At 43.4% G+C, this 18,798-nt stretch overlaps 1 protein-coding gene across 1 annotated transcript; it reads right to left on the reverse strand.

Moving 5' to 3' along the window:
- Positions 1-315: 315 nt before the first annotated feature.
- hhipl2 (HHIP-like 2) lies at positions 316-14,725 on the reverse strand. The gene is made up of 10 exons (XM_085342609.1): positions 14,366-14,725; positions 12,407-13,059; positions 11,177-11,320; positions 9,695-10,026; positions 9,417-9,543; positions 9,154-9,299; positions 8,989-9,070; positions 8,009-8,091; positions 478-1,019; positions 316-366 (listed from the first exon to the last, which is right to left on the reverse strand). The coding sequence occupies exons 1-10, from the start codon at positions 14,723-14,725 to the stop codon at positions 316-318; spliced, it is 2,520 nt and encodes an 839-aa protein (XP_085198735.1).
- Between the last annotated feature and the right edge of the window lie 4,073 nt (positions 14,726-18,798).

The raw sequence follows: 18,798 nt of genomic DNA on the forward strand, positions 1-18,798 counted from the left end.
TTGCACTGAAAAGAATGCTGAATATGAAATTTAGTTTATTTAAGTTTATTTTCAGAGATATGCATAACTGGTATTTAAATGAATATAAAAATCTCAAGTACTCACTGCTGTACTTTCTACTGGTAACCAATATGAGAAACACTGCTTTAAAGGAATTGTTCAGCATTTTGGCAGAGGCTGCTGATATCTGGAATTGGAGACTCCGGTGGCAACAATAAAGGTAAAATAATAATTAGCAATCTTTAGAAGTGCTGGTGAATTGATTCTCTGATAGAGCCAGTCTTCAGGAGCTTGCCTCTGTCGTTAGCCTTTGCACTAAGCTGCTGTCTCTGTGCATACATGGGAGTGGAATAACTCTTCCCATAGCTGAAAATAAGAGTAGAACTATTGCTTTAAGATGTGCCAGTCAACACTATCATTTCATGAAGACAAAATCTGATTAAGCCATAATCAGACTCATGTTTGTTTGCTCTTCACCTTAAGCTGTCTTGTTAGTGTTCTGTTGCTTCTTACGTTGAAGTTTGTCTTAGTTTTGTTCACAAAGGCAGGATACTCTTTTGTAGATTCTTTAATCGTCATCTTTGGTCCACTTTGCTTCTGCGCAGCTTTCCTCTGGTGTATCTTCCTCTTTGTGTGGATTTTGTTATCTTTCAGGCCATTGTGGGCGTTTGAAGTGTTTAAAGTCTCTGTGGCAGTTTGATTTGTCTTTGGTTTTACTTTATCTTTGACGCTGACAGTTGTCTCCTTAGATTTCTGCTTCAAAGTATTCTTCTTTGCTTGTGTGCTGGCTTTTTTCTTGTTCAGCATTTTGTCTTTTTTCCATGGTTTCAGCATATTTTTCTTCTTCGTGTCTTTGTCCGATGATTTCGGTTTGACCTTTACAGCGGTGCCCGTCGTTGAGTTGCCTGCTGCAGTCATCGTAGGTTTGATCTGGCTGCTCCTCACCGGCGGTTTGGTGGGGAGTTTGAATTTTCTTGGCGGTGGTCTGGTAGGTTTTTCATTTGTGCCCAGTACAGTCACTGAAATGGCACAGATGTCAATAAGTACCCATTTTCACCATTTTACTCTTCTACAACCGCATGTGTTGAGTTTTTTTTAAAATGGTGTGCATATTTGGCTGAGCCTAAGTGTTTGGAATGCTTGTCTCTATTTTAAATATGTTTGATGTAAAACTGGATGCTGCTTTTTATAGTTTTATGTATGAGCCCAGTGTGATTATACAATTTGGCAGCATGTAGACAGTAAATCCAGAGAGGGGGAAAAAAGCAGGTTCTGCTCAGGACATGCATGCATGAATGAACAGTGAACCCAGGCAATTTGTCGGTCTGCAAGAACAGATTTTTCTTAAATGTGGCTTGTGTAACGCTTACGCTAACCTCTAACATCAGGTTAATTGACTTGATAATATGGTGTGTATATGTTTATATTCAATGCACCTCGAAATATTAGACGTTTCAGGTTAAAATAAATTTCTTTACTTTCTTAGACGACCTCAGATTTAGAACAGGTCTGGTATGCAGATCGAGAAGTGATTGAAATTGTTCTGAAGGCAGGACTGTGATGCAGTTTTCTGCCTCGCCACTAGAGGGCGCGGCCGTTTTGTGAGTAATGTTTGACTGGGATGGAAAATGGTGTTCATGAAGGCAGTGTGAATCACAAGTTATGCTCGGGAGCAGTTTATGTGGGTTCAATGAGAGTGTGCGTCCATAAGACTGGACCACACACACACACATACCCACACCCACGCTAAATCTGCCATTAAAGAGCTGAACGATCATCCCCTGTCCTCGTTAATTTCTGGAGGGTCATAGTGGCACTTGACCTGTGCACACCCTGCGATCACCACCGTAGAACTGAACCTCATATCAGAAATCATCATAACAAAATTGGTCCTTCGAGCCGGAGAGGTGATTACAGAGTGAAGATGGATTATGACCCCCAGAGAGCAGGTGCACGTCCACGGAGGGCTGTGCGACCACCAGGATGGATGACTCAGTATGAAGGCTACACACTGCCACCCACTGCTACATTGGAGCAACAGCAGACTAGAGAGGGATACGCCAAGATGACGCCCCTCACCCAGACTCCTGGTTCTATTGGAGCTGCAGGACAGACTCCAGTGTCATCCAGCATCCCTCAGGAGTTCATGAACATTGTGCAGCAACTGCAGAAGGACAACAGGCAACTTCAGATGATGGTAGGAGACATGAGGAGGCAGATGGATCGTAATGTCAGCACGTTGGAATCCACCCGCTTACGTTCTGCCCAGCAACCAGGGGGCTACATTTCAGCTGATAACACTTGGGTCTCCACACCTCTAACTACACAGCCTTTTCCCCTGAGACCAGAGCAGCACAATATATCCTACACACAGGATGCAGCTGAAGAATGGCCAGTACCACCACCTCCAGTTTTTCTCCCAAGAGATCATCCTGATCTACCAGAGGTACAGTCTGTTCCACCTCCACCGCTACCAGCCATTGCACAAGAGCTTAGCCAACGCTTACAAGAGCTACAGTTACAGCAACCCTCAGCCACTGAAGCTCCTGAGTTTCAGCCTCGTGCGCCACAGTCCACCCCCTTATCTCAATCACTAGCTGGACCTAGTTTCGACGCGAACATGCTCCCCCCAGAACAAGTGCTGGCTCCCACTACAGCCATAGGTGTAAAGGAGAAGACCTACAGAGGACCATCGCCCTCCATCCCAGAGTTCACGCAGGGTGATCCCAGGCAGTTTGCTAGATTAAGGCTTGCCCTAGACAATATTCTCCCCTTTGATGCAACGGAGAGGTTCAAATATCAGGTCTTATGTGACCACCTTAAATTTGAGGAAGCTCTTTTAATTGCTGACTCCTACAGTAACTCACCTCACCCCTACTCTGACACGATGGCCTCGCTCATTAAACATTACGGTCAGCCGCACCAGCTGTCACTGCAGAGGATAGCAGAGCTTATGGATGAGCCCAGCATCCGCCCAGGTGACACAACTGGATTCAGAAGGTTTGCACTGAGAGTCCGTGCTCTGGTCGGCATGTTAGAGCAACTTGGGGAAGATGGACACAGAGCTGCAATGCGGGTCTCATGTTGCTAGACTGACACGAAAGCTACCCCAAGACCTACGTGCTGCTTTCCGCCGCTACCTTTACCCACAGAAAGATGGAATACCATCATTGAGAGACTTTGCAGAGTGGCTGGAGTATGAGCTGGTCATTCAAGAGGGCGGAGATCACACAGAGAAGGTAGAGGAGAGCTCGAGAGACAGGAGCAGCATGAAAAGAGATAAACGAGCCACCAAAAGGACTACCACCGTGCTGCATGGTGCAACACACAACACTGCCCCCCAAAGGTCCTCAGCCACAACCCCTTCCACTTCTGAGGTCCAAGACAAGCACACAGCTTATTGTCCATATTGTAATAACACTCTGCACTTCCTAGATCAATGTGTCAACTTCAAGATGCTGACTAAGGAGCAGAAATCAACTTGGATTAAGTCCAACAATCGCTGCTGGCGTTGTGGGCGGCACCACCAGGCCGCTCAGTGTCGACTTAAAGTGCAGTGTAAGACATGCAGGGGAAAACACCTAGAGGCCCTGCATGAAGTGAATCTCAGACCTACTGCACCCAATCCACCAATGGAACACGTCGCTGAGCTGGGGAGTAAACCATCTACTGAGGTACTTTATCTAGACCGGCGTGCTGGCTGTAGCCAAGTACTTCTGAAGATAACCAAAGTGCTGCTGCAGAACGGTGAGCACACCCTGGAGACATTCGCCATATTGGATGATGGATCTGAGAGGACGATCCTTCTCCCTGAGGCCACTCAAAGACTGCAGTTACAGGGCACGGCAGAGAGTCTTACTCTACGTACGGTGAGACAAGGATTGAGAACCTTGCATGGCGCATCAGTGACAGTCAAAGTCTCCCCTGCCAGCCAACCATCCAGAACATTCACCATTGAGAGAGCCTTCACAGCAGATGACCTAGGCTTGGCTGAACATTCCTACCCTGTGAAGGCACTTCAACAGAAATATAGACACTTGAGAAGGCTTCCCTTGCAGCCCTTCACAAATGCCCAGCCACTCCTTCTGATCGGCTCTGACTGTCCTCACCTAGTAACGCCCATCAAACCTGTGCGCCTAGGCTTACCTGGAGGACCAGCTGCAGTCAAGACTAGACTTGGTTGGGTACTACAGGGACCAATCCCCTCCCTTAAGCACTCTGCTCAACCACAACAGTGCCTCTTCCTCTCAACTGCCTCTCCTCAATCAGAGCTTCATAGTCAAGTAGAGAGGCTTTGGCAACTTGACACTCTCCCATATCGAAGTGAGAAACTAGTGACACGGTCTCGGAGGGAAGAGCAAGCTATGAGGCTTTTGGAGGCAAAGACGACAAGACTGAATGTCGAGGGAGTAAACAGATGTTCAACTCCCCTTCTGCGTGTCAGTGATATGCCTACACTCCGGGTGCCACCTGAAGCAGTACTCCCCAATCTACGTGGCACGGAGAAGCGCCTCAGTCGAGACCCAGAGAAGGCTAAAGCTTATCAAGCGGAGATGGCAAAGTTGATAGCAGCAGGCTATGTCAGAGAAATCAGTGAGGAGGAAATGAGGGCCTCCACAGAATCATGGTTCATCCCCCACCACATGGTGACACACAACGGAAAGAACCGTGTGGTGTTTAATTGCTCATTCACCTATAGGGATCAGAACCTCAACGAGCTGCTTTTACCAGGCCCGAACCTGGGGGCCTCTCTTCTTGGTGTGCTGCTACGCTTCAGAGAACGCTCCATCGCAGTTAGCAGTGATATCAAGGGGATGTTCCACCAGGTGAGACTACTGCCTGAGGACCGGCCACTACTACGTTTCCTCTGGCGCGATCTGCAACGAGACACCCATCCCAAGGTGTATGAATGGCAGGTGCTCCCCTTTGGGACAACATGCTCACCGTGCTGTGCAATTTATGCACTCCAGCGACACGTCCATGACCACAGTGACCAGGGAGATGACGTGCGTGACTCCATTGAGAAGAATTTTTATGTTGACAACTGGTTACAGAGCTTCTCTTCTCCAGATGTGGCCACAGAGGTTGTGGACAAACTACGGTCACTATTATCGGAGGGAGGATTTGAGCTCAGACAGTGGGCCAGCAGCACCCCAGATCTCATCAGCCATCTACCAAAGGAAATAAGATCGGAGAGCAGCGTACAGTGGCTGAATCAAACTGATATGGACCCTCAAGAACCTGCTCTAGGTTTGCGCTGGATGTGCTGCTCTGACACTCTGCACTACAAGTCCATGCAGTTGGAGAGGAATCCTCCTACCATGAGAAACATCTACCGGGTTCTGGCGAGTCAGTATGACCCACTAGGGTTTCTCGTCCCCTTCACAACGAGGGCGAAGGTACTAGTCCAGCAGCTGTGGGACAAAAAGCGTGAGTGGGATGACCCCCTGTTACCAAGTGACCTGCTCTCGGCATGGAACGAATGGGAGGGTGAGCTGCAACATCTGGACGACATTAGTCTACAACGTTGTTATGTAAGCCCAGAGCTGGACAAATCTGACAGTAGGCGTGAGTTGCACATCTTCTGCGATGCATCTCAACAAGCATATGGAAGCGTTGCCTACCTACGGACGGAAGATGCTGCTGGAAAGGTGGAAGTTGCTTTCCTGACTGCCCGCTCTAGGGTGGCCCCTAAACGGCAGATGTCCATGCCACGTCTGGAACTATGTGCAGCCTTGACTGGAGCTCAACTTGCTAGCCTGCTGACCAAAGAGCTCACCCTACCACTATGCAGAGTGGTGTTATGGACAGACTCCACCACTGTCCTAACATGGATCCAGTCAGAGTCCTGTCATTTCAAGGTGTTCGTGGGAACTCGGATAGCTGAAATCCAGGAACTGACAGACAGCCAGTCTTGGCGTTATGTGACAACATATGACAATCCGGCAGATGATCTAACTAGGGGTAAAAGGCTACAAGACCTCACAGTCCAGTCCCGGTGGGCATGTGGGCCCCCGTTTCTGCAGCTACATCGAGACCAGTGGCCAGAGCACCCAGCCACACCATGTACAGACTTTGCTGAGGAGCAGCGTAAACCAATAACTTGCTTAGCTGTGTCTACTGACTCTATCTCCCTGCCTGATGCACAGCAGTTTACCAGTTTTAGCAAGCTTTTGGAAGAAACAGCCAGGTGCCTTCACGGGGCGGCTGGTGACAATCTCACATCAGAGAACTACAAGGAGGCTGAGCTTATTCTGCTGAGAGCTGCTCAGAAAGACAGTTTCCCTGATGAGATCCAGTGCCTGACCACTGGGAAACCAGTTCTCTCATCCAGCCGTCTGTTTTGCCTAGACCCGGAATTTGATAAGTCGCTTCAACTCATAAGAGTAGGTGGTCGTCTCAGACGATGCCATGATTTGGAAGCTGCTGTGATACATCCAGTAGTATTGGACCCTAAACATCCAGTCACCAGACTACTCATCCGACAGGCTGACAGTGATTTGAAACACCCAGGAGCAGAGAGATTGTTTGCAGAGTTGAGAAGGAAATACTGGATTCTTCGCGGCCGTGAAGCCGTAAGAAGCGAACAGCGCTCCTGCCCTGAGTGCCAAAAATGGAGAGCCCAACCTGCCAACCCAAAGATGGCTGACCTTCCCCTTGCACGCCTACGATTACATCAGCCAGCCTTCTTCTCAACAGGCATCAACTGCTTTGGGCCAATGCAGGTGAAAGTTGGTCGGAGAAATGAAAAACGCTGGGGCCTGCTCTTCAAATGCTTGACGACTCGTGCCATTCATATTGAGGTGTTGTCTAGTATCAACACCGACTCATTTCTAGTGGCATTAAGAAGATTTGTCTCTCGTCGTGGGAAACCAGCTGAGATACTGTGTGACCAGGGAACAAATTTCCGAGGTGGGGATCGGGAGCTCCAGGAAACTTTCAAAGCCCTGCATCCCTCTTTACAAGGCAAGTTAGCAGAGCAGCAGATCAAGTTTCGATTTAACCCTCCCAGTTCTCCCCACTTTGGAGGATCCTGGGAGCGAGAGATCAGGTCCATAAAGGCAGCTCTGGCCTCCACATTGGGCTCACAGGTTGTAAAAGAGGAAATACTCCAAACAGTGTTGATCGAGATCGAGGGAATACTCAACTCGAAACCTTTGGGGTACGTGTCATCAGACGTGGCTGACCCAGACCCCATTACCCCAAATTTGTTGCTGATGGGGCGGCTAGACCCTTCCCTACCCCAAGTGATATACCACGACTCAGAGCTCATTGGACGACGATCATGGAGGACCTGTCAGGTGTTATCCGATCGCTTCTGGACACAGTTCATACGCCACTACCTGCCTACACTGCAGACACGGTCAAAGTGGCAGAAAGACACTGCTCCGATCCAGCTGGGCACTGTGGTGATGATAGTGGATCCCCATCTTCCCAGAGCATCATGGCCTGTTGGGAAGATCAACAGGGTATTCCCCGGAGCTGATGGTTTGATCCGATCTGCAGAAGTGGACGTAAAGGACCGTACCTACGTACGCCCAGTGAGCCGCCTTATTCGACTACCTGCAGTACCAGAACAAAATGGACAGTAAATGACATTCTGCAAACTTGCGAGGGCAAGTTTGGGGGCGGCTGTTCTGAAGGCAGGACTGTGATGCAGTTTTCTGCCTCGCCACTAGAGGGCGCGGCCGTTTTGTGAGTAATGTTTGACTGGGATGGAAAATGGTGTTCATGAAGGCAGTGTGAATCACAAGTTATGCTCGGGAGCAGTTTATGTGGGTTCAATGAGAGTGTGCGTCCATAAGACTGGACCACACACACACACATACCCACACCCACGCTAAATCTGCCATTAAAGAGCTGAACGATCATCCCCTGTCCTCGTTAATTTCTGGAGGGTCATAGTGGCACTTGACCTGTGCACACCCTGCGATCACCACTGTAGAACTGAACCTCATATCAGAAATCATCATAACAGAAATGCAAAGATAAGTTTGAAGTTACTTACATTCCTTTGGCACAAATGGAAACTTTTTTCCCATCACTTTGACAGGGAGTGGCTTTTGCTTACATTTCCCAGGAGGTGCTCTCCTATAAAAGTAAATGAAGTCCCTTTTTAATGACAAGATAGTAACTCTGTCTTTGTTGTTTTCTTTAGGACAGCACAATCGTATTGTTATTTATTTAATTTAAAAAGTTTAGTTATTTTCTGTACAAAAACTTTCCCACAGCATCCTTAAAACCAATGTAAAGTCACAGTAAAAAGAAAGTACGCACTCTTTTGGTTCTAAGGTTTATGTGTCGAGACATAAAAACATCATCTGGTTCTTATCAAGTGAGTACAACCTCATATGAACCTGTGAAATATTACAGTAGATCATTGTTTACTCAATGAAAACTAAGCCAAAATGCAGAAACTAAAAGTAAATAAATAAATTAAGTACACTAAATCATTCAGTAACTAGTGGAATCACTTTTAGCAGCAATAACATCTTCTTTATAATGTTATTTCAGTTAATTGAATTATCATTAAAATTATCATGACATTATTGCTTGATACAGATTCATAATGGCTCACTGGATTTTACTTGAAAGGAAAAAATGTGTGCTTGTAAGGGCCTGCCCCTAATTTTGATCCTATAGGAAAAAAAACCCTTTGAGATGTCAAACGTTAGAATCCTGCTGCTTTAAATGACTGATACAAAATGTCATTCTTGTCATACTGTGTTAGCGTTTCAGGACTTCTCTGGTAAAGAGACTGCCTAGGATGCAACAGATTGTTGGAAGACACATCCTTTATTCTTCCTTTATGTACAATTCATAATTATTTGGCCCCCGGGATTTTTTTTCTTTTCCATGACTTGAATTAAAGCCTGTTTGAAAAACACGCCTGTCTTTTTGAATAATTTCCCCAAGCAGGTGTTCCCATTTAACACAGAGCACGTCCATAATGTGTAAATGTAATATACACCTGGTCTGACACTATACCTGGAGGGGTCCATGAATTTAAACACAGTTCCAAAAGCAGACATGGCACTCGGGTGTGACGTAGCCAGGAAGTACAGCTCCCCTGGATGACAAAAACAGCTTGTCAGCAGTGTCACACGGGTCTGATCCTGTGATAAACGCATAAACAGACTGATCAAACCTTACCTGCTTCATCTTCAGCAAATGAGATGATGAACTTGTGGTGTTGATTGATGAGTCCGGGAAAAGAGCAAGTCTGCGTATCACCCATACACACACTCCTCTCTTTCCAGTTTCCTGTTGTCCTGTCTTCCTCTAAAGCCATAATTCGACTGAAAGGTTGACAGCTTTATGTCACTTGGAGCAGGCGAATTTAAAAAAAAATGTAAAGGTAACTGAGAAGACAGACCAATTCAGGCTGGAAAATGCTCAGATAAACATAATCTTACCCACTCATGAAGTCTCCGAAAATGTACAAGCCATTCAGATTGGGTGATTCACATCCTCTGTACACATACCCCCCTGTCACAGACTTCCCGACATGATGGCTGTATGCAAATATAGGGAGGATGTCATCTGTTGTGGCAGAGAAAGACAAACCTAATTTAACTCTGAGAATGAAAACAATCAAAAACGATGGAAATAAAACGTGGCAAACGTTTCAAGCAGACAGAAAATAGCTCTTGACTTCATCACTGGGGAAGCTTCACAAGAACAGAAAACATACTCAGGGAGGAGTTTTGGCACAATTTCATGTCGTAGCACTCGAAGCCCTCTTTGGCCCTCCATCCATAGTTTCCTCCTTTGATAATAATGTCAATCTCCTCGTAGCGATTTTGACCAACATCCCCGCAGAATATCCGACCTCTGCCGTAGCCACTCACCGGGTCTCCACGGTCCACGGAACATCGCCACATGTTTCTTACCCCATAAGCAAACACCTCTGGCCGGGCACCTGGGTCCCTGAGGAATGGGTTGTCAGGGGGGATCCTGTATGGCATGCCACTGGGGTCACTTCCATCCACATCAATGCGAAGCACTTTTCCCAAAAGAGCACTTCTGAATACCAAGAAAATAAATGAAAAACTCAGGGTAGAGGCCTTAAGTGAAAAAATGATTAATATAAGATAAATAAACTAAAGGTGTAGATAATGGATTAATAATTAGGCATTCTTATAGTACCTTGGGGTATAATGAACAAGCTTTGATTGAGTGCCAGGTCATATTGCACAAACAGTTAATAAATGGTAATGTTTTAAATGGCTGAATAGTTTTAAGTAATATAAGAACATTGATACTGCTGGACTGCTGGACCAAAATACATCAATGACCTCCTGACCCAGTATGAACCATCCAGATCCCTCAGGTCATCTGGATCCGGTCTTTTATCAGTTCCCAGAGTCAGAACCAGACACGGAGAAGCTGCATTCAGCTTTTATGCTCCTTATATCTGGAACAAACTCCCAGAAAGCCTCAGATCAGCTGAAACACTCAGTTTATTTAAATCCAGGTTGAAGACTCACCTGTTCTCAGCTGCATTTGAATAAAGCACCAAATCCACACTTTAAGCTTAAATTTCAAAACTTACATTTAACTACTGATTTTATCTACTGTTCTGATTTTATCTGTTTTGATTTTATATACTGTTTTGTTTGTTTGTTTGTTTGTTTGTTTGTTTGTTTGTTTGTTTGTTTGTTTGTTAATTAGTTAGTTAGTTTATTTGCTTGTTTTAATCAATTTTAAATCATGCTTTTTATTTGTTCTTGTTTCTAATGTCTCTGTAAAGCACTTTGAATCACCTTGTTGTTGAATTGTGCTATACAAATAAACTTGCCTTGCCTTGCCTTGCCTTGCCTTGCATAATCCACCCGACTCCTACAACGATTCCTCTGGATGGTGGGCCTTCTCTCTCTCCCCACTTTCCTATGTTTACCCTGTCTGTATCCAATAAAGGCTAAAAAAGCCAAAATAATAAAATATTTGTATAAACTCTTTCTAACTCAGAAACGTATGTATGTATGGATGAAGGGTGGGTGTAGCTGAAGGCTATGGAGACACAGTTAGCTGAAAGTTTGGCTAAATAGATTAATAAAAAATAACAGCTAACAATGGCAATACCAGGCTTAACGCAATGGCTTTATGGTTAAATTATTGTTCACATATTTGACTAGGTTATTATTTTCACTTGAGGAAACCTGAAGGACCTTACTTGTTTTGTGCGTTGCCATACTTCCCAAATGGATCCCCAGCTTTTCCACCGTCTCCAGTGAAGATATACAAATAGCCGTCAACACCAAAAAGCAGCTGGCCTCCGTTGTGGTTTGCGGCTGGCTCCTCGATCTCTAAAATGAGCCTGAACATAAAATGCATGCAGTTCAGAACAATTAGATAAAGTATACTTTAAAATACTTTTTATCAGGTTGTCAAGTTTTCAGCTCACTCATGGTAAATTTACTGTCTCCTCCACGCATCTGCCTAAGGACCTGAGCAGATCAAACACAGCACCTGTACTGTGGAATGCTGATTCTGTGATTTCTCTAAAGGCGTATCTCTTTAGATCACCATTTTGGTAACATGTTTGCATGAAACCTTTATGCATTGTGCGTTGTTGTTTGCTTTTAACTCAAATGTTGTTTCTTTTGTCTGTTTTAATTGTTTATCTTTCTTCTACGTGCCTGCATTGTTCTTATTATTTTAATTTCTGTATTTTTTTCCTTCTCTTTTGTTCACACAGTTATTAGTTTTACTACCTTTCAGTTTCTCTCCTTTGTGATTTTTTGCCCCGCCCCCAATCAATCAACTGTATATGACCTCTTGAACCTTTTAATGGTCTTTCACTTTCCCCTGCTCTTCTCTGGATTGTTTGCTGTGTTGTTTTTTCCGTCTCCTCTTTTCTGGATTAAAGATTGGATTTTGACCTTGTGTGTCCCTCTGTGTGTGCTGCATTTGGATATTGTTCCTGCCGCCTCCTCGTTTTACAGTTAGTGTCTGCCTTATGCTTGCTTGCACAAAGAAAGAAAACCTGCTGGAGAGTTGTCATTTCTCTGAGTGCTCCTAAATGTAACACAAGTGTTGAAGTTTTTTGTGGGTCTATAACATACTATAGGGGGTTTGGGGATATAATAATTAAATATATCTCTTGTAAAATTTTAGGATTATGAGCAATAAATGTTTAGAAGGCCTAAAACAAAGTGAAGGACTACTCCTTTTTGTGTTTCACTGAGATATTTTCATAGTTTCACGCTGCAAAGTGCAGGGTAGGTTGTGAATTTTAATGGTCCTCAGAATCCCAGAAAATCGTAAATTGATATGTAGTGTTTAGCCCTGAACATGTTTATGCAAGGGTTGGTGCAATTACAGCCCCTCCCCTGAATGATGATAAAGCCTATGTAGTTTGTGCAGACCCACATCATGAAAGAAAGACCCTCCCTCTGCATACCTCTCTGAGTAGGGATCAGCCACGTTCATGTCATAGGCAGACACCTTCATCTCGCTGATCCTGATTTTTTCCAGCTCACTGCTGACCTGGATGGAATAGTAAATAAAGAAGCGTCCATTATCCCGGTACTTTGGGTGGAAAGCCATTCCTAGGAATCCTCTCTCATCCCCCAGCCATGGAGTGGTCAACACCTCCCCGCTCATATCCAGGAAAGGCTGCTCCAGCCGGCTGCCGTCGCGTAGGTAAACCCAAACAAAGCCCATCTGTTCTGCAATAAACATTCGATGTGTGTCATCTCCACTGTGCAGCATCAGCACTGGGTTCCTGAGATTGTTGGCCACTTCAGTCAGGCACAACTGGAGACAACCTCTTGGGTCCTCTACCACCTGTCCCAGGTTACTATTGAGGTCAGAGCTTTTCAAAACAATGGGGTAGCAGTAGTCTTGGTCAGGCAGGTCTACCATGCTGCAGAACGTGGTTACGTCGTGCTCTGTGGCGTACAGCAGCAGCTGGTTGACTGTTAAATATTTAAGCACGTGGCGACATTTGGAATGAAACTCAGAGCAGTAGTCAAAGCAAAGACCGGGAATTTCTCTCACAGGTGTGTAGGGGTCTTCAGCATCGTAGAGGTGGGCAGCATATGGCGAGCATTCCTGGATGGGGCAAACACAGTGGTTTACCATTAAGACATTTCAGGGCAGCGTCATGCACAGAGGAGATGATTTATTGGACTAAGAGAGCCATTAAGTCACAACATCAAGAATACATGTGTCCCATAAGCACAAAGACTTGTTTTGTTTTTCAAATAAGAGCACTTTGAATGTCTGGAAGTTTGTCCTCTGCAAATTTGCCTGTGTAAATGAAATATGGAAACATGTCATAGTGATTTCAATATCAGATGTTTTTTATTTCAGATGTGGAAACCATAATCTGATGTTACTGATAATTGTTACAAATATAAGCACTCTGGATTAAAACCTCAATGTGTCATGGCCTGGGTCTAGGGACCCAGGGCTCAGGCATTTTCAGTGTATGTTTATGTTTATGTTTTCCGTGTGTTGTATTGGTTTGCTCTCCATCTCTCCATGTGTCTCTGTGTGAGCTTCCGGAGGTGTGGGTTCGCTGAGGAGACTGCGAACCCGGAAGTGGTCTACTCGAGAGACGGCCGCACCTGCCGCTCGTCGTCCTCTGCCAGCTGCAGCAGATTACGCTCGTCTAGGAACGGCATTTAGGACTGCAGCTGAGCTGAGGCCGACGCTGGATCCTTGAGTCAGAACTCGAATCGGGAGCGGAGTACGCCTCTAAAGTCACGGTGTGGGAATTGGAGTTTTTTGGAGTCGCCACCTTTCACTTCTCACGGACATCTGCACTGTGTGGGATTCAGGGAGAATCACCACGGGACCACAGTGCTGGGATTTTGTATATAGTTGTGTGTTTTTCACCTCCTGTAAATAAATCCACTGTCCTTCACTTAGAGTCTCGCGTTTGGGCCCTGCTTTCACTGTCACTCCACGGTCTGCCATCGCAGCCCGTGACACAATGACAGTTAGATAATATTTGTTTTTGCGAAATACTAGTTTATCAGTCACTAGTAGTTACATTTAATATCTGATGGGAGTATCCAGTTTTAGTTTGCTTTAAACTTGAGCAAATTTTCACAGTTTCTATTCAACCATTTATAACAATTATAAAGTTAAGTGATAACTTTTGTGGGATTTATTTTATTATTGTAACCCTAAATTGATTTTAACTTGAGTTTAATTAGAATAAACTACAATGAATCAAAAGTTCAAGTTGTGTATGTTTCATTTTTTCAAGGATTTTTTTGTTTGTTTGTTTGTCTGAAATGGAGAACATACAACCACAACTGCAGCAAACGTGAAAAGACTGCAGTGCACCTAAAGCAAAGATGATGATCATGGCATTAATAGTAATCAAAACTCAAGAGAATATATTTACCTGGCACATAATTTCCTTCAGCATGTCGGTACAGAGCTCATGACCTGCCGCTTCCAGCTGTTCAATGATGTCCCAGTACCTCTCCGCGATCATGTTGTCAGTTCCCTGGTCGCAGCATCCAAACTGCTCATACTGATTGCAAAACTCCAGGTGCCATGGAGGTTTAAAAGGTGGCTTGAAGTCCAGGCATTGAGGATGAGCAGATGCTGGCTTGACCAAGGCTAACAGCATCACTGGCACAATCAGGATAACCGCAGGAAGCCTTGGCATCTTTTTAGATGGCCGTAGTTGTGCCACCGCGCGTAAAACCGCGCAGCCGGCTCGGCTTGGATGGAGCGCAGCATCCCTCTTCCTTGTCATTTTTGCCTTCTGGCCCCGAAAGAATTCAGTGACTATTCGTTCATATAGGCCATGAGCCAGAGTTTAAGTACGCGAGCGTGCGTTTGAATGCATTTTACGCGTGCGCAAAAGCATGCAGATGGAGGGGGCTCGTTTGCCCTCCTTGTGTCGCCACCTACTCCATCCAGGTAAAAAGTCACTGTGTCACCAGCTCTGCCTCTCATTGGACTAATTAGTACCAATTAAAACTAAACATATTTGTAAAGACTTTATTAGCATTTGCATTTCAATCCCTCGAGTTATTTTCTGCACAGCAGCAATAATGGTAGCAGTAATTATCTATAAGAGGGCACGCTCTGTAGTTTGCACGCCCGCACACGCGCGGCACGCATACATCCAAAACACATTGAGGAGGCATGCAAACGTAAACCCAACCACGACACAAACTATAATTATGTCTCACTTCCAAGTTATAGCGCCTCGGGGAAGTGCGCTGTTTGTGCAAGGCCTGCCTAGTCATGCTTTTTATCCACTGTCCCAGCAAGTCACTTTTAAATTTGAATATAAGGTCAGAGGTGTCTATCAGCAGTTTAGCACCGTGCCAAAGAAAACCAGCAATTCAACGAGACTTTGGCTATTACTCGTTCGAATACTTTATGTCTTACAAGGCTGGCAAGTAAGGACAATAAAATCAGGACTTCCTTAGGTAAACTGGAGATGTGGTGTCATACCCAATAAAGAGGGCATCATTACAAACTTGAGGTTATGGATATAACCATGATTCTCTGATAAACATGAGCGTCTCGATATGGGAAGGACCTATATTGTCTAAGCAAAAACACGGAGGCATACTGTCGATTTCTCTGTGGCTTTCAAACTCTAAAACAGGCTATGCTGTGTTTGCTATTTCTGCAACAGTACCATGCCAGCAGTGTCAAACATAAGGTCTAAGGGCCAAACTCCGCCGCCAGATAGTCAAAATTATACTTGACAATGATTAAAAAATGAACGATTAAATAAGAGAAGATCACCTTTTTTTCCATGATCTACTATAGAGAAGTTTAATTTTTACAGTGGATTCATTGTCAGAATCATGCAAAAAGAAAAAAAAACATTATTCTGTCATTTAATAAAAATGTTCCATTTTATAATTACAAGACAGTCTGTGCAATGAGCTAATAGACATTTTTCTGTAAATTTAAGCCCAAAGCGGAATTACTTCATCATGTAGGAAAACGGATGTGTGTAAGTGTATTGTTGAAAACTGAATTTCTTTTTCTTAGATTATATTTATATAATTATCTCAGGGATTAAATTTCTAGTTAAACATCTTTACACTGACAGAAAAGAGAGTTTCACTGGTCTGGCCCATTTAAAATCAAACTGGGCTGTACTGACTCTCCAAGACACAGAGAAAAAGAATCAGAAGCTGCAAGTAAAATTTGATGAAGCCCTGGAAAAAAAAAGAGTTTCTTCAAGAGAAGAAACAAGAGGAGATAAAGGAGAAAGAAATGGAATGTAAACTCCAAAACATGGAGGAAAAACATCATGTGTTGTAAATACTGCTTGATGAAGCACTGCACAAAAATGCAGAAATGCTTCAAGAGAAAGAGCAACAGGAAGTAATACAGAAAAAACACACAACTTATTCTCCAAGACTTTGAAAGGAAAAATCTACAACTGCACGCATGTTATAATGAAATGCATGCGAAAACCATTGAACTAGAAGGAGAAAAGGAAAAACTGGAAAAAATAATGCTCAGACATGCAATATAGGTTCAATGAAATGCTGAGAAAAAACAGAACCTAACAACAACTTGAGGTGCAAAAACAATGAAATGCAGGTGCAAGGGAAGAACTGAAGAAAACACATAAAGACCTGTAGTATACACTTCAAGAAATCCAGAGCAGAAATGAGGAGTTAGAAGACATGTACAACAAAGTACAACAGAGGGATATAAAGATGCTACAGGCAAAGCGAATACAGGAGGCAAAATCTAAAAAACTGAAAGAAAAGCTTAATGAAAAACAAGAAAAATTAGAAGAACTGGAGAAAAAATGCAAGAAATTTGAGGAGCAAAATGCAGGAACAATCAATGAACTGAAAATCCTCATCCTACAGAAGAAAGAGCTCCAGGAACAGTGCCTAAAAAATAAGAAAAAACGCTTCTGCTCTTTCAGGAGGAGGGACCCTACTGCTTCCTCACTTAATCATGAGGAGGCATAGGCTTGTCTTCCTCCACCTCTTTTCTATCTCATCACCCCTCTCCCTTTCTCTCCGACCACCTCTTCATCACTCTCCATGTTTTCTTTCTCCAATATATTCTTCATCCTTTTTCTTTTCTTTTTTCACCCTCACACCCAAACCTTCTGCCACAGGTTTCTTCCTGCTTAAGGGGAGTTTTTCCTCCTTGCTCAGAAGGGATTGTTGGGGTTTTCTCTCCTCTGTCTCTTTCCTCCTTTCTAATCCTTTCTTTCACCACTTTTTCGGTCTTCTACCCTTGCTTTACCCTCTTCTTTGCAACTCTTTTCCCCACTTCTTCCTTTCCTCTATCATTTCCCAACCCTCTGTTCACTTTTGAGAACACATGGTAGGGAGATGGGTGGAGGGGGCAATAAACACAATCAACCATATTTTTACATGTGTCAAATCAGTGTCTTCGTTCAAGAATAATTCATTTTAAGAATTAAAATGAAGAAAGGTTTGATAGCTGCATGTGTTGGTTTGGCAGCACATTTATGTTTTACATTTCTAGCAGTATCTGTCACAATCTCCTGGTTTGACTCACGCAATAAAGAAAGGGATAGACGAAAAACACAGAGTTATGTTTGTCTTACAGGTCAGAATATCAGCAGATGTTTAATATAAGAGAAACACATGTATAATATTCATTATTTAGACTGATGAAGAGCAAAAATTTTATACATATTTGGATAAAAAAATAAAAATAAAATAAATAGATGAAGGAAAAATTGAACATATTCTTTAAAAACAACAACAACAAAAAAACGTTAACATATTGTAGCACTGTAGATATTTACAGATCGCTAGGACCAGAATCTAGATTTACAAGAGCAGTTTATACTGGAAACCTGAAGTAACAAACAACAGACCATCGTAAATTTTGAACTGCTGGCTGTTTTATGGAAAATGGAATACACAGAAGTGTACGTACAGTTTCGGCACTTAAGTTGTTGGATCTAAATCCCAGAAGGAATTAAATAAAAGAAGAAAACAACAACAAAAAACCCCAAAAAACCAAAAATAAATCTCTCTCACTTCCCACTTTAGGTTTGGTTTTAAATCCTGATTTGTGTCCAATACCAGTTAACCCTGATTAGTTCCTTTCAGGTTAATCTAAGTTTCTTTTAGTTGTTGTTCTAACTCTCTGATCAATATGAGCCAACGTAGTTCTAATGAGTCAATTTAATTCAACCTTATTTAGTTCAACCAACCCATTCGCTCACTGTACGTACAAAGTGGCTGGTTATGAATACTCAGTAACACTTCCATGAGTTACCAATGCAATTCCAACAGAATGAATGGAATTAGGATGCTGAACATGAAATCAAATGTCCACAGATTTACAAGAAAATCGTTTGAAATCACAATTCAGAAAACCACAACAGCTCTAATCAGGCTTAAGTCCTCAGAAGACTGCAGCAACAGAAATTATTATCAAGGGGTGCTGTGTGGTAGGTGGAGACCCAATATGCAGGACTCCTTAGACAAACATAAACTCAAAATAAGCTTTATTAGCTAAATAGAAACATAAGGCATAAGGCAAACCACAATGGAATTTTGTTTGATTCGCAATTAAATGTGTGTTCATACAGTCCATTATTTCCATTTAAACTATGACTACAGAAATATGCTACCAACCAAAGCAGTCTTAAGGAGGTTTTCACAAACTGGTCAGAATACACATTTTCCTTAATAAGACATTTTCTTAATTCTTCATTTGTCAGTGAATCTTCCTGTAAAAGGCTATATATATGGAGAGAGAAACCACATACATACATATATTTTACTTCAAATATCTGATATATGAGAAAACAGATGATTTTTAAAATAGCTCAGTATGGTAAGCAGG

The sequence above is a fragment of the Diplotaxodon limnothrissa genome, linkage group LG19 (genome assembly GCF_057381915.1).
Source record: "Diplotaxodon limnothrissa isolate DT_005_m linkage group LG19, D_limnothrissa_male_GT1.1, whole genome shotgun sequence".
Taxonomy (NCBI): Eukaryota; Metazoa; Chordata; class Actinopteri; order Cichliformes; family Cichlidae; genus Diplotaxodon; species Diplotaxodon limnothrissa.